Source organism: Rhyacophila brunnea, unplaced genomic scaffold (assembly GCF_057557595.1).
Source record: "Rhyacophila brunnea isolate RB1 unplaced genomic scaffold, BYU_Rbru_1.0 scaffold_18, whole genome shotgun sequence".
NCBI lineage: Eukaryota > Metazoa > Arthropoda > Insecta > Trichoptera > Rhyacophilidae > Rhyacophila > Rhyacophila brunnea.
Genome location: NW_028232837.1, coordinates 30928987 through 30946084, shown reverse-complemented (window position 1 = coordinate 30946084; position 17098 = coordinate 30928987). Strand labels below are relative to the sequence as shown.

The 17098-nt window shown below is 31.9% G+C and overlaps 1 protein-coding gene across 1 annotated transcript in view; it reads right to left on the bottom strand.

Annotated features, from left to right (window-relative positions):
- Positions 1–17098, bottom strand: part of LOC147073423 (lysosomal proton-coupled steroid conjugate and bile acid symporter SLC46A3-like) — a 30486-nt gene continuing 13388 nt past the window's right edge. The window contains exons 4-9 of the mRNA XM_085945517.1: positions 13404–13556; positions 12093–12282; positions 9148–9249; positions 6157–6294; positions 5101–5184; positions 1–455 (exon numbers count right to left, since the gene is read on the bottom strand). Of these exons, the coding sequence (XP_085801643.1) occupies positions 241–455; positions 5101–5184; positions 6157–6294; positions 9148–9249; positions 12093–12282; positions 13404–13556 (882 nt within the window). The 3' untranslated portion in view covers positions 1–240. The remainder of the gene's footprint in view (positions 456–5100; positions 5185–6156; positions 6295–9147; positions 9250–12092; positions 12283–13403; positions 13557–17098) is intronic.

The following is a 17098-nucleotide window of genomic DNA, read 5'->3' as shown; positions in this document are numbered from 1 at the left end:
TCGGTTTCTAGTCTAGCATAATCAACCAAATGGGAAACGCAGCCCTGTATGTTGGACTTGTGTTAATATTATAAGTAATTATTGTGTTGTATATTTTACGAAGCCGCATTTCTATTCGGCTAAGTAGAATGACCAATACCAAATTCAAAGGTGCCAAATTCTGCGCAACCGGTCAGTGGTATGTGGACGCGCCTTCGTGGGGTAAAATGATAATTATCTACTTAAATAATATATAGTGTACTACGCTTTCGATTCTTGCTGTGTAAGTTCAGTCTCGGTTGGTTGTTTCTCCACCATCGCATAGCAAATGATCTGTACAACACTTGCTAATGCACTGACAATGAGAAAACTGCTTGGAAACGTTGTCATGGAGATGTTGTAGATGTAATTAGCGAGGGGTATGATAACAAAGGACGTGCACTTTTCCAAGACACACGTAATGCAGTTGATCTTTCCTGTAAAGGAAAGAATAAACGGATTACAAAAATGATTTTTTGTAAGTTTAAAGTAGAGAGCCATACCAAAATTGTGTATTAATACACTTGATTGAACTAATTGACCTTAATTTCTTAAACATTTTTAGTGTACATATGGATTGCCACTGCCGGATGAAGGCCTCTCCAAGCTGATTCCACTTCTCTCGGTCCTATATCTTGCGTTGCCACGTACTTCCGCAGAATTTAATCATTTTATCGATCCAGCAGCCTCTAGGTCTAACTTGCAAACGTTTTGTACCTATTGGGTATCACTAGATAACTAGATTTGTCCAACGATTGCAATAAGTACCGAATTAAAATATCAATACCGGTAGTCGTAAAATATATTATGGAAAAAATCTACCATAATATATATAAGGCGCCGAGTGCCAAAGGAGCTCAAGCGCCAACTTTACGATTTTTGACATTTGAATGTAGGTTTATCTATAAATCGATATGTATCATGCCACAAAGTCTTATCGCTCAAATAATTATAGATATTTTACAATAGAGATTTATTTTCTGTGGCATAATTGTTTTGGTCGTTATGTCGGCATGCCACAGAAGCTTATCCGCCATTATTCTATGGAGAGCGCGAGACCAAAACAGCTGTCAGATTTGTCTTATTGAATATACGTTCTCAATAGTGAAAAAAACTAAAAATGAGCTCAAGAAGGATTAGAAAAATAGTTTCGATGTGTGTTAAACCTGTAAACGGGGAAAATCACGGTAAGTTTAACATGTTTTATCCGTTTTTCTTTCACATACGCTGTTGTTTAAAATATTTTAGATTACTTTTGAAATATGGTTATTAACGTCATTTTAGTAATTATGTCCACTAAACTTTTACTTTCACGAAGGAAAATAACTCTTATTTCTAATTTCATCTTATTTTATATCCAATTACGATTGATATACACTAAAAAAAGTATTTAAAAATCACCCGAATCCTTGAGAAAAAATGATGATGTTAAATTTGAATAATGATTTTGTTATTTCGGCCAGTTTGTAGTAACGATTTGATTTAGTATTATCAATAATATTGGGTATATAGACGGGTATTAATAAAAAAAAACAATCCAAATGCTTTGAAGTCATCGCTGTAATGTCAAAAACGTATTTAATATTATAAGGCAAATTTTATGCCAAACAAACTCATGTAACAATCATAACAAATTTGACCATTTTTTCAGTGTTTATTTGGCATAATAAAATTTGTTTATATCAAAATGTTTTTTTATTGCTATCCAAACCCTTACATTAAAACATTTTTTTAAAATGATGTATTTTTTTAAATTAATGCCATTATTTGAGTTTGAAAATGTTAATGCCACAGAAGCTTATGCAACAAAAAAAAAGAATCAAGTGCCACCTTTTTTCATTTTTCTTTATGCCAAAGGGGCTCAAACACCATTTTTTTTGGAATGGAATAGATATTTTTCATTAAATATTATTGCAAATAATACTTTGAATTTTTTAAATTTGCTTTACTGAGAAAATAATTGTCCATTTCAACAAGTTTAAAATTAAAAAAATAAATTCACTGAAAACTTGTCGGCCATTTTGCAGCACTTTTGTTAAATGGCGCTTGAGCTCCTTTGGCGCTCGGCGCCTCATATATATATTTTAAATATTAATATTTTATAGCAAGAATATCTAAATAGGTAGATAATATATTGTAAATATGCTGATGTTTGCCATGTTAAACGTGTTATGTTAATAATACGTTTTGTTTCCACTTTCAATAAAGAATATATCGGTATTCTGTGATATTTAAAACCGGTATTTTGGTATCAAAAAATACTAGGATACCGATTTTAAAATACCGGTATTTTAATCCTTAAGTGCACATACCTAAGTTATTAACCGGACAGAATAATAATGCACGAATGGCGAATTGAAATTAAAACATATTGTATTATTTAAATTATAGTCTTGATACGAATGACATGCATATTTAGCATATGTGTGATTGTGCATTTAAATATATTATCTAGATTATATACATCCATTACGGTATCTACAAAAATGTTTTGCTGATTCCGTGAAATTTCCTAATACGTGAATGATTACGATTGTATTGCATGTCGATTATAAGATAAGTACGCCAAACGATTTCTGAATTATATACCAACACAATGAATCACTAAGATTTAAAAGGGCTTCTAATTATTCGGTAAGTATAAATACGCAAAAACAGTATTATAATAAAAGTAGTTTATTAAAAGATGGGAATAATTTAAAATCAACAGCAAGTAAAAAATGCACAAAAACAACCGATTTTTTAATATTATTTCTTGCTCAAACATTATTTTTACCCTCCACATTGAAACTGGCGTCCTTATTTTGACGCTTTGAAATAAATACTTACCAATTTTTAAAAATTCTGACACTTGAAATTTAAAAACTTTTCAAAATTGTCTATTAATACTTCAAAAACACACGCCAATTAAAAAATGTAATAGCCCATTTAAAATAAAAATACCAATGTTGCATTAAATTTATTAAAAAAAAATGTCCTGTAACTTCAAATCAACAGTGGGATAACTGAAATAATCCACTGTTAATAATGCTATACAAAAATCTTACCATTATCATCTATTATAAACCGCAGAAAAAACAAAATAAAATATAGTTAACGATTTGATTAGTATGAAACAAATAGGCTCAATTATTAGTAATTTTGACATATCCCACTGTTGCTTTTACTGTTGTTTGCGATATTGATAAGCCATTTAGATAACTCATCTTTAACCCAACGTATTTTCTTCTCCATCGTCTCGTATCATAATAACATGCTATTTAAAGTTGAAATCACATAGATTCGATTTAATTACATAATAATAATAGACTAAAAAATAATAATTTATGTAATTAACTATTTCGGTGAATATACAATTGTAAAGTGTTTGTGGTTTTTGATAGATGCAGACAATAATAGTCAAGTTTATTAAAAAATAATTATCAATACGAAATTTGCAGTAAAGACCTGAACAAAAACAAACCATAAGTGCGAGTGAGTAAGCATTCGGCACGCTTATATCTCCGTACTATGCGTTAGAGTAAGATAGAATTTCTACGGCTGAATTAAATATTTTTTTCAAAACGTCGCCGGTAAAAATGGTTTAGACTAATTACATTCATTTAAAAGCTGCGAGCACGTGTTGCTGAAATTTATTGTTTTGTGTTAAATATAAAGTTTGTGGTAATTATTTTTAGTTATTTTAGTGGAACGTATTGTTAACTATGTTTTGTTTAAATTTGGTAGCCATACTGAGAACCAACACGATAGTATAATTAAGTTGATAATAATAAAATCGAACTAGTATCATAAACAGCGACACCAGACACCAACACAAATTTTGTCATTAACAGCGAACCAATCGAACGTGTGACCCATTATAAATATTTAGGTACATGAGTCAATGAGAAATGGGACCAGTCTCAGGAAATAAAAACTAGAATTGAGATCGCAAGGAGCGCCTTTCTCAAAATGAGACGCCTCCTTAGCAATCGAGATCTTAACCTAGGTCTGAGACTGCGTGTGGTACGTTGTTATGTGCTCTCAATTCTTTTCTATGGTATGGAAGTATGGACGCTAAACCAAGAGATGTCACGGAGACTTGAAGCTTTCGAGATGTGGCTGTATAGACGCATCCTCAAAATTCCTTGGACTGACCAGGTGACAAATGTTGAAGTTCTCAATCGAATGGGGAAAGACCGAGAAGTTCTACGTAGTATCAAAACCAGGAAACTACAATACCTCGGCCACATTATGAGAGGACAAAAATACAGCATTCCGCAACTTGTCATTCAAGGAAAGATCAATGGGAAGCGTAGCAGAGGACGGCGCCGCATTTCGTGGCTTAAGAACCTCCGTGATTGGTACGAGTGCAGCTCCACCGAACTGTTCCGGGTAGCAGACGACAAATATAAGATCGCCTTGATGGTGGCCGACCTCCGCTAGGGGATGGCACAATAAGAAGAATAAAATCGAGGTTCTACTGTGCGTTATACGCAAGAAACACGGCTTCATTTTGCTGAAAAATAGGCGCTCTCCACATATTATCATTACTCTGAGATAGTAGTTGAATGTAACAGTATTTTAATACAAACCGTAATTCTTTTTTCAGCTTTGATTTAATATGTTTAAACCACGGCTAGTAGAAAAGGGTTTCGTCAACGTCCTTAGATATTAATATAATTTTTCGTATAAGTATTTTAATATAACGTATCGTTTTTTTATAATATTATATCAAACTGCGCCTACAACTCAACACTGAAAAATTAACCAATTAAATACGTAATAAATATAGTATAGTGCTGTATGTATGCATTTTGAACATGTTTAAAAAAACTAATGAATTCAGTGTTTTCTCTGTTTACTGGAAGTCAGGCGGGAACAGCGGCAATTTTCATATCCGATTTCGGCAAAATTTATGAATTGAAGAATGATAACCTAACCTAACAAATAATCCAGTATATCGGCTATTTTAAAAATTTGTTTGCCGCTGGCTTACACTAAACAGACTAGAACCCTAAAACTATTTAAATAACAATAAATTGTTATTTAGGATGAATGGTCAGGTACCAAGGTAGTTAATTAGTATATTATAGATTTTACCTTGTTCGGAAGCAACGATTTGCCTATTTAAAACTGGACGCTCGGCGATGATCACAGCGCTTTTCAGACAACCAACAATGGAAACTAATAAAAATAAAACACAAATTAATATTGTATTGTATAAATAAAATAATATGGAAATGTAATAAAAATATTATTTGTATTTTCAAAATTGAATATTACATATAAGTTTTACGAATGTCAGATTCTTTATTATTGAAAATACATCATTTGAAGAACCTCGGAAACATGTCTAAAAAAAATTTACTCAAATCCTTTACTGTCCAGGTGAGTTATCTTAAACTCCTAGGTTCCCACCACCACCCGTCATGTATGTACAGCCGTGGATATGCACGGCCGCCTTCCATTACACTATAAACGTATCTAAAAGAAATGATGTTAAGTGCTCATTCCGTCCCGAGACGGAGCCGCACGGGACTGACGCTATAACCATGCACCGTAGTGCTTAAAGAAGGAAGTTAAGAAAGAAAAAAAAAATCTTATACTCTGTGCTATTGGTCCGTCTATGATTCATTCGGATAATTACTAATAACTACGCTCTCGCAAGTACTTCAATTCAGCCAAATGAAAGCCGATCAAAATTATATTACTGACTGGCGTTAAACAAATTTGACGTTCTTGAACCCGTTTTCAAAATTGTATACATATATCTAGGAAAGATAATATCTAACCATCGTCAATCGATTATCATTGAGAGACATCTCTCTCTATATTATGTAATAGAGAGATAACTAGTTTTTGATAAACAAAAGCGTCATATTAAATAATATGTTGTGTTGTTATTTTTTACGCTGAATTGTCAGATTCTTTTGGAAAATTAATCAATGGATTTAGTAATTAAAAAAATATATGTAATATATTCAGTTTGCTTCGAGAAAGTCAGTCGTCAGGCTTTGAGAAACACATAAATATTGTGTCCTCACCGGGATCGAATCCAGAACTCTCGGGTGGAAGGCCAGTGCCTTACGAACTGCACCACGAGAGCCGCCCACTGAATTGATATTGAACCGATAGTTGTTACATAACATTACTTACATGTAAAAATCATCCACGTCTGATAACTGAGCATAAAAGTAACCGCTGCAGCCAATTGTGAAATAGCTCCAACCATACCAATGATTTCGTCTCTTAGCTTAAATTTGTGTTTCAACACTTTGACGATAATTAACGTACCTGAAAAATAATTAGATACGTATTTTGAATTTTTTTTTATTTTGTTAACTGTCAATTCATGGTGGAACTGCATTTTATTGTTGTTTTTATTTAATAAAACGCAATTTTTTGTAGTACTTATTCCACTTTTAATCAATAGATTACGACCGGTTTCGTCCGCCTCAGCTAAGTTGACGAGGCGGACCTCTGAGGCGGACGAAACCGGTCCTCATCTATTGATTAAAAGTGGAAATTGCGTTTTATTAAATAAAAACAACAGTATTTTGAAATATAATTTTTTATTTATGTTTTATTTATGTCAACCAATAGGATCAATCACAGAAGAATAAGTAGGTACAATATAAGATATTATAAAATAAAATAATAAGTGATGGTCCCAATAAGTTTTTAAGTATAATTTAAGTATACATTAAACACAGCTATGAAAAATAAGCTGGAGAGAGCAGCTGTTAAAAATTATTAAATGGAGAAAAACACATATCGACTGCTTAATCTTCAAACTGCACTTTTGATCAAAAATGAGATTTTGATAGAATTTTATTATAAAGCATATTTTTTATGCACCTCTTAAACATATAAATAATATATGCTATCGTTCTTCACATAAAACAGCCAACTGTGAAATTTCCAATATCGTAAATGGAACAACTCCGCTCTTTATATACATTTTCTTTAAATATAAAAGGGAAGCTAAAATAGTGTATTAATTCACAGTGCAGCTTATGTGTAAAAAAATAAATTCCAAGTGTGTTTTTGGAATTGTTAAACTCCGCTCGTTAGTTAAATTATTAAGTTTTTTCTCCTTCCTGAACAATTTGTCCAAATGGAGTTAGCCGGTTTGCAGATTAAGTAGTCGATATGTTGTGTTAGTTACTGAAAAACATAAAATAATATATATTATGAAGAAAGAGAAGATAGGCAATACAAGAAAAAAAATCGTTCAGTTACAGTGGTAAATTTTGGAGCAACTTAATTTGAAAGAGGCAAGAGATCAAAACAGTTCCACTTGATCACTGTGATGATTCATCGTTCTACAGAGTCGAACCACCGAATAATAGTAACCTAGTTTGGTTGTATATATTTGAATGTGTAGAAGTGAAAATATGTGATGACGAATATTGACTCCGGCTACATTAAACTTCCTGATTGTAATCATGGACAATTTTAGGATTTCTAAAGATTGGATTTTAAAAAAATTAACACATTTCTTTTTTAATATTGTCATTCATGGTTGTGATACCTTTATCTTTCAATGAAATGATCTAGGTATTTTCTCCTGTAGATTTGGTGATATGATACCTGTATTCCATTGACTGTATCAGCGTCCACAACTCTCTCTGATATCATCACCATTGTGATTAGCCGGTGTCCTAGATCATAGCTTCTATCACTTCTTTCAGTCCATATTTTTTCTCGGTCAGATACTTACACCGAACTTGATAAGTTTGTCGTTCTAGCGGATTTAAGATAATTTTGATGTAAGGCACTGGCTTCTCACCAGGGGATTATGAGCCACTACTACAGTACTATTCCACCACTACTACACTACTGTAATTTACCCCCTGTAGGGATATTCCAACTAGTTTGCTACAAACCATCATTCCGTTATTTTTTTTATAATTGTCGGACTATCGCGCTAGTGCGAGTATTAATTCTATGGTTGCAGTGACGTCCCGTGGGGGTAGGCAGATTGAGCGTCGCTTGGGGGCGGCAGTTACTCGAAGGGCGGCAAATCGAGGAGAATCATTAGGTATAGGTATATAGAAATAGGTACACAAACTTAGTAATAACAGAAATATCTTTCCATTAAAAAAATCAGGTCACTGCTTGGATCGAAAATGTATTAATTAACATAGAAGTTTTAACAGCATTGTATTTTTTGTCGGCTTTACGATGTCTAGTTTACTTCCGTTGTCCTTGGACGATACGTCCTTGATGACCAGCAACGATATGTACAGATTTGCGAATTATATTTGAATTATGGGTAGGTACCTACATACTTATCTAATTAATTTATCCAAATATTTTTGCCGGTCACTCGCGAGTTTTGAAAGTTGTCAGGTGTATTTTTAAATGTATCTGAAACCGTGGACTCGCAATACTGTGCTGTGATGGCATTTAAATTAGTTTTAGTTGTATATATTTTTTTAGTAATGTATCCATACAACACATTTCTTAGATATTGGACTCATGAAAGGATGATAAAAAATACTGTATTAAGAAAATGGGGTGGTATTTTGGCGCTGCCTATGGGCGGCAATTTGTCTAGGGACGTCACTGTATGGTTGCAGGGTAAAAGTTCTTAAAACAAGTTTTTACGAAATTAATATTTGAATGCCAGTATGTGTTAAGAATTATGCTTTTTTATGTATATCAAAGATTTTGTCACATGTAAGCAAAATAATTAGAAATAGCTTAAATTGAGAAAATCATTTTTCACTTTAAGTAAAATTACTTATTACTTATTCTCAATTAAATACCTATACATAATGTAAAATATTTTTTAAAAATATACACCAACTAATTTGTAAGCAAGAGTATTATTATGATTTATGACATATCCACAGAATTTTCAAAATCGCCTCAAGCCAAGATACAATCGCTGTCCACTATCTCACTCAGCGTAGTTATCGCGGTTAATAAGGGTATAGTGTTACGTTACAGTTTTTATTACCCCGAGCTAATTAACTCTCGGAATGTGACAGAAGAAAATAACGAAGATTCGCGAACCAACAGACAGACTGACTGATACTACATTTTTTTAAATTATTATAATTATTATAGATCTGTTTTTATCGTATTTTGCAGTTGTTTTGTGAATTGAATATAATATTTATGAATTGTTTTCCTTACCTATGACATAGATAATGCTCCGAAAAGCTAAAAGCGATCCATACTCAACTTCAGTCCAGTCAAATAGGTTTCTAAGATACATGTATGAAATCGAATGCTCAGCTGAAAAAAAGATAACGATATAATAAGTATGATGGTATTTTTGTTATAATATAATGTTTTGTCACAGTTGTAACGTAGTAGACTTTTGGGTTGTCAGCGCGTGTTCTTTCTCCGCCTTTCTTCGACGTTTCAGGATAGTTGTAGACGTCAGAGAACCTAAAAATTCGAAGAAAGAAAGAGGAAGAACACGCTTTGACAACCCAAAAATATGTTACAATCCTTGAAAAATATGTTTATCCAAGTTCCTAGAAAATTAAAACTTTAGCTATGCGCAATAGCGATGTTTTTATTTTAACAAGCAGTTAGCGTTATAATAGTTTTAATAATTCTAAAATTTTAAGTTAATTAAATTATTGTTAACAGGTATTTCGTGATATAAATATTATCAACTCTTCCGAATGTTTCAAATTTTACTCTCCGTTTGAATATTGAACCCTCTGTGTTCTCGGAAAATATTTGATTCGTATTTTACACAATATGACAGTGACGTAGTTAAAGTTTTAAAGATTAAAAAAGAGAAAGAAATAAAACACTACGATAATAATGAAGAATGTCACTGATAAATAATTACAAGATAAAAGATTAAAGACAAGAATTTGATCTCAACTTTATACGACTATCGATTTCCGATACAACATCTCGCGAAAAACTGTGATACTGCCTTTGTGCTCGTACAATTTTCCGGAGATTATACCAAACTTTGGTCCATAACTTATTATGAAAATAATTACAAGATAAAAAGAACTTTTTATACACTTACAACGTTTTTAAATTTTCTGTTGAATCATATAAACTTGACTTGACTAGCTTAAACGATAAAAAAAATGTATTTGGTAGAAATAATACTGAAATGTCATTTTGACACTCATATTATTAATTTCCATAGTAACGCACGTATATATTAATAATTTAGTTGTTAGGACCCTACCAACTAATAATAGTGGATTGGATTACGGATTTGTTCCGAAATAACTTTTCATACAAAGCAGAATTAACTGAAAATGAATTTAATTCTACTTAAAAATGGCTAGAAGTATTTAAAAAATACATTGGCATCGTGTTCTGATATATTCTAAAAGATTCAAATATCTAGCTAGTTGGTAAGTTAGTTAAAAATCGATTGCAAGATTTGTACCGGACAAAGAACCGCCGAACAAAAATAAGAATACGGCCTAATAAAAACGTTGTAAAATAGCCGCCATACGAAAAAGATATATGAAGGAAAACGAATGATGATTGAAAATATATTATGTGGATTGTTGCCAGCCATTTGCTATCCTTGCAACATTTTTCTATTGTCAATTCAAATAATAATAATTTATAAGTACTTTAATGACAGTGTTAGTAGGGAGCTGAACTAACGCTCTAATAGGTAGGTGCATGTAAGACTTCTAGAGGAATTACTCTGTTTTACCATATTATTACCACGTTTTTATTAGCTCGTATTCTTGTTTGTCCAATACAAATCTTGCAATCGATTTTAACTAACTTCCGACTAGCTAGACATTTAAAACTTTTATAATATATCAGAACACGATGACAATGCATTCTTTTTATACTTTTAGCCATTTTTAAGCGCAATTGAATTCATTTTCAGTTAATTCTGTTTTGTATGGAAAGTTACTTCGGAAAAAAAATCGTAAAAAGTAGAACACTATTATTGGTTGCTAAGGGGGCCCTAGCAACTAAACTATTAATATATACGTGTGTTACTATAGAAATCAAAATGAAATGTCAAAATGACATTTCAGTATTCTATATTTATTCAGTATTTCTATCAAGTACAAAAAAAGTATTTATTAATACATAGAATTGTCAAGTTTATATGATTCAACAGAAAATTTAAAAACGTGGTAGGTATTTACAAAAGTTCTTTTTATCTTGTAATTATTTTCATAATAAGTTATGGACCAAAGTTTGGTATAATCTCCGGAAAATTGTACGAGCACAAAGGCAGTATCACAGTTTTTCGCGAGATGTTGTATCGGAAATCGATAGTCGTATAAAGTTGAGATCAAATTCTTGTCTTTAAAAATTTGGATTATAATAATGTCAGCGTTAATATTAGATATTTTATACCAATCAATATCACATTAATGTCTTAATGAATCTAATGAAATTGAAACATTACATGAACAACGTATCATTTTTATCTCAATGCTATACGGCCATCTCTTTCCTGTGCGACTACTTTTACTTATGATACCTACATCAATGAATAACACACAAAACATACAGTATTGTTATTAACTCGATTCTAACAACCGGTTCGTAACTAGGCAAATATTTGACATTTATTTTTCATATGGCCCAGATCGTATCCGGAAATTTGTACGTAAACAGTTCACCGCAGGACACTTATTCGTGCGCTGCAGTACGTGAAACATGAGTTCGTGTAACATTTAATCAAATGACGAGTTGTTCGTTGAACATTTCACCGTGGAGTATATTTGTACGTATGTTACAACATGTGGCGAATTTTATGAGATGTCTTTACTAGGTTAGGTTAGATTAGGTTAGGTTAGGTTAGGTTAGGGTAGGTTAGGTTAGGTTAGGTTAGGTTAGGTTAGGGTTATTCTAATTGGAACAGTACTATTTGCAAACTATCGCCGCATTTTGTAAGATACGTACAAATGTATTCCACGGTGAATTGTTCAACGAAGAACTCGTCATTATTTTGATAAAATGTTATACGAACTCATGTTTCACGTACTGCGTCGTCCGACGATGAACTGCATACGTACAACTTACATGTAACCGGCCCAAAAAGCCCTAAAGCCAAACATGATGAAAAATTTCTGTATTGAATGTTAATTGAATGAATTGAAAATGTAATTTCTTACCTATATTTAGAACAGAATTTGAACACGGCACTATTACCATGAGTAAAACCATTTTCCTTCTATTTCCTTCCCTCTTTTTGAAAACACACTTCAGCGCCTGGTAAGGAAGGGTTAAGTCAAAAATATTTGGAATCTTTTCGGCTATATTGAGGTCGTGAACTTTAAATATTACGTAGATCAACGATGAAACCTGTAATATATTATACTATTGTATTAATCAGATCCTACCATTATGCGCCAGCTAGACGGCAGCGACTTGCCTACGCGGTATAGTTTGTGCAAAAAATACGGAACACTTTTACAGCGCTTTTCGGTTTGCGCGAGATACAGTTTTCCCGTCCATACACTCGGGCTTCCCGATAAAAACCGGTCTTCGTAGTACGTAGGTAAGCTTGTGGTAAAGCATGAGTGTCTAGCCGGTGCTTTAAACATTATTAAAAACTAAAAAACAAAATCAACTCACGAATAAAACGTTATCACAGTTCTAACATATTATTACTGTCTAAGTGTGATTGATTATTCATGTTAATAAAGTTACAAAAATAATGTAAATTGAAAATACACAATTTGAAAATATGTCATGCATTTAACCATTAGAAAAAATCCTTTTAGAAAAAAAAAATACGACAGTCGACAGGATTTTAACCTGTAACCGCTGGATTCGCGGCCAGTATGCTTTTCGAATTAAGCTATGGGCGTCCTACTTTATTACTATGAATTTAATTAGAAGTTATTGCATGAAATGATTATCAAACTGCGTTACAGTGTTGGCTATCGGAGTTTGTATATTAAATCAACGTAATAATACGTAATAAACGTTATAATGAATTGTTTTAATGGATAGTAAAAAAGATCGGCTGCGGCGCAATTTTAGTTATATTGTTAAACGTTGTGATAAGAAGTTGTTTTGATGAGAATAAAATATTAATTTTAACTTTATATTTCTCAATTAAAAAATATTTTTATATTTAGGGTGGAGGCGGCAATTTCTGGGTGGCACTCACGCGTCAACCACCCTGTCCGCGGCCCTACTTATCAGCTTTTTGGTGCTTGAGTTATTCGAACTTAATGGTTTATTGATAATACCAGGGTTAGCCATATGTAACGCAGCATCCTCCGAGAATCTTTGGTTCACTCTAACTTGAGAAAATCATTATATTCTTTATAATTACTCTATGGTGAAATTTCGTCATATTTAGTAAATATCTAAAATTCATAATATATCGCTTAGAAAACCTTTCACGTGTCCATGGCAATTGTCAGTACAATGCAAGAAACGTCATAATAATATATAATTTACATAATATGTACCTCTAATGTAAGGGATATGGCAAAGACTCCAACAAATCCAATTGTTCTGTATACAATAGGACCAACAGCACATCCAACGAAGACGAATGCATGTAGAGTTCCTGTATTTGATCCCATAACAGTTGTAGGACACCGTCCAGTTTTATAACATATCTGCAATTAATAAAAAAATATACACGTACACTAGTGAACGAAATACATATATGTATGTATATAATACATTGTGCTTACCAGTGGTGTGCGGTCCATACATGCTGTATAGTGTAGATGCGGAGCATCCCCAGAAATAATGGACAAAGTACTACGTAATAACATTAGGCAGATATCTATTGTTATGATAGGTATCATTTGCTTAAGGGGGGACATGCACAGCGTAGGTCAAAATGGAACTTTTATTACATTTTAAAACCATGATCCTGGACATTCCTTAAACGTTGTAGATAGTCTATTTATATAATTTTGAAGCCTTGTTATCCTTCAATTTATTTTAAACATTTGATGACTGCAAAAAGTATTTTTATTGCATAAAATAGTGTTCTTTTAAACCTCTCGCTCTAATGTTTTAGAATATAGTCATATTTCAGTACATGAATGTGCATCGGTGTTAAGATTTTTTACATTTATTAATTTTTAAACGCATTTATAAAACCATTAGTATTATTCATGACGAGATTATTTTTGTAAAATATTTACGATAAAAAATTATATTGATAATCTCTGTGATCCCAAATTTGACAAGAATTAGGCATTTTATTATTCAAAAAATGGGCAAGATTAACACATTTGAAGATAATTCTAAAGATACTAATTATAAGCTATGTTTTTGACCATTCAAGTGTAATAAACATTCTACAAATAATGATTGCTTTACAATAATTATTGACCTAAGTATAAGGTAGTGTTTTTTTGAAATACGCCATTTATTTTGTTATTCCCCAGTAGTTAAGCTACAACATACGGCCGTATCCATAAATTGACAAACTAAAATTGAAGTAGGGAGTAAGATCATGCTAACGCGCGTATTTGAACATGTACCGTAAATAATAAAAAAAATCGGTTAGGTAATTTAGATTCAGATTATCAAACATAGGTATGACACATCCTTAAATACATTGTACTATCTATCTTTAGATGACAGATGGCAGATTCTTTGCTCGTGTTTATTGTTTTATTGTCTATCGTATTAGTATCCTCATAGTTACATGAACAATGCAATATTATTACTATGTTGGTAGACTGAAATACTAAATTTTAATAATTGTGTACGTTACATGCTCAAATCATTATAAATCAAATCCAATCGCAATTTTATATTGATAGCTACTTTCGTTGGACTGTCTGTGTTACAAATTAATTTTAAATTAGCATGACGTAATATCATCTACAATATTATAGCACTCGAAATAGAAAAGTTTATGAACCGGAGCGCTCCATAATTTTCCGAAAATATTATGTGCGAGTTTTTTTTATACAATACCTAGGGGCGGCAGGTTATATGAAAGTATGGTGAAGCAGGCAAGTATGGTGAGGCAGGCTGGTAATCAATTTGCGGCAAAATTTCCACGTTAACATTATATTAAGTATATGGGTACGCTATAATGACCAAAGTAAATCCTCCGCGATGGTCCGCATTTTTTTTATCCCGTCGCTATTTTTCGTAAGTGGTCGCTATTGTTGGCCTGCTTCATTCAGTTGTGTGAGAAAGCCGATTCTTTACCCCTATATTTATTTAATACCTCTATATATAATACATACCTACATATATTAAACGTACCTAAAAGATTCAAAAACAGTATTTAAAAATATTATGATACGCACTACTACTATAGATTTGGGTAGTCAACGTATTTCAGCGCCGCAGGGGAAAAAACGATTTTTTTTACAAAACATGCTGTCAAAAATGGTATTACTATTTTTACTTTCTTTGTCTGCCGCATGTAAGTAGTTAGTGCATGTTAAATTTTTTGGCTACCACCGCAGGACATTACTACTTTATATTTTATAATGAATTCTTTAAAACAATTATATTTAGTATTTCATGTATGACTTACTAGTTTCAATTGTCGTAATTAGATAGGAGGCTCGTAGCCATAATTGGTTAATGCACAGATTGGCGCGACACCAATGGTTATACGGGTTCATATTCCGTCGAGTTTCGTATTTTTTTTAGTAGGTGTTTTCGAATTATGTATGTTCAATATATGGAATGTTACACTCTCAAAATCTTGTGAATTATTCATTTTTGAATAAAAGAAATGGTGTCATACTTTTTTCAAAAAGATTTTTTCTATTGGTTATAATACATTTTCTCAGAAGAGTTTTCGAAATTATGTATGTTCAATATATATATATATTGTATTGTGTATAGGTACATCGTTTGTGAAGTTGATAACAACGTTTCACTTTTGTAAGTATGTAAATTTCGTGTGATACATCTACGTTACGATTTTTCGGGGTAATTCCAACGTAATAGGAGTTAGCACGATAAAAATACGTGGGATTACTGCCAAAAGTTGTTATTGATTTCATTTTAAATATTAATCATGCGAAATCTTGACATGTATACAATTTATTATATTGACAATATTACACGTTCCTCAGGAAATATTATGTGCATTTAAATCTTAAAACAATACCAAGATTCGTCTGAATATAATAAAATATTATATTATGTCTTATCATGGTTATCTGTATGCCATTGAACCAGCATGCATTAATTATTAAGATAGGAACTGCAATATTATTCGTCCTCATTCATGTGACATAATATTTAGGTAAATAAATCAAGAAATTTAATTATCTATTCAGACATTTCTAAAATAAAACTAATTCCGGAGGTCACATAAGTGAGGACGTTATGCTCAACAGTGACGTCCCTAGGTAAAGTGCCGCCCTTAAGCAGTCCCCTATCATTTCTAGTTTCAAATTGTCTGTAAATTACTTAAGTACCTACCTACTTACCTATTTTCTTTATCTTTAAATTTACATCAAAATCTACTGAGGATTAGAGCATTTCCACGAAATCTACTTTCAAACAGTGGTGGTTTTGGGTGGGGATTGAAATACCGAATGAATATATCAATACCGGTATTTCGGTATTTCTTATTGAATACCGGTATTCGTCAAAACATAGGTATTATAGAAAAAAAGAAGTACCTATTTATTATTATAACCATTAGATTTTTTTAAAGCACTATTTTATAGCAACCTAAAATATCTACCTACATATTTTATATTGTTGATTTTTATGAATATATTGTATAGATCATAATATTTTAGAACTGCTAATTTTTACAAATACTATAAGTCCGGGTCCAGGAAAATCTCTCTCAAATTCAACGTTTGTTGGATGTACTATAAACGTTGGATCAATAGTTATAGAATAATTGGAAATATTCACCACGAATATTTTCTTCTTCGAAATATGATAATTTATCGTGAAAATTTTAGGGATTTTGTTTTAATGTTATTTAAAATTTGTTGGTTTCAGTCACTACATTTTCTTTTGGAGGCAATATAGTAGTAAGTAATGAAAAAATAACATTAAAATATTTTCGAAAAACATAAACGTGTATGCTTTCTTAATACCGAAAATACCAGTATTCTTCATTTTTAAAACCGGTATTTCGGTATGGATTAATAACTGAATACCGGTTTTGAAATACCGGTATTGCAATCCGTAGCTTTGGGTACAC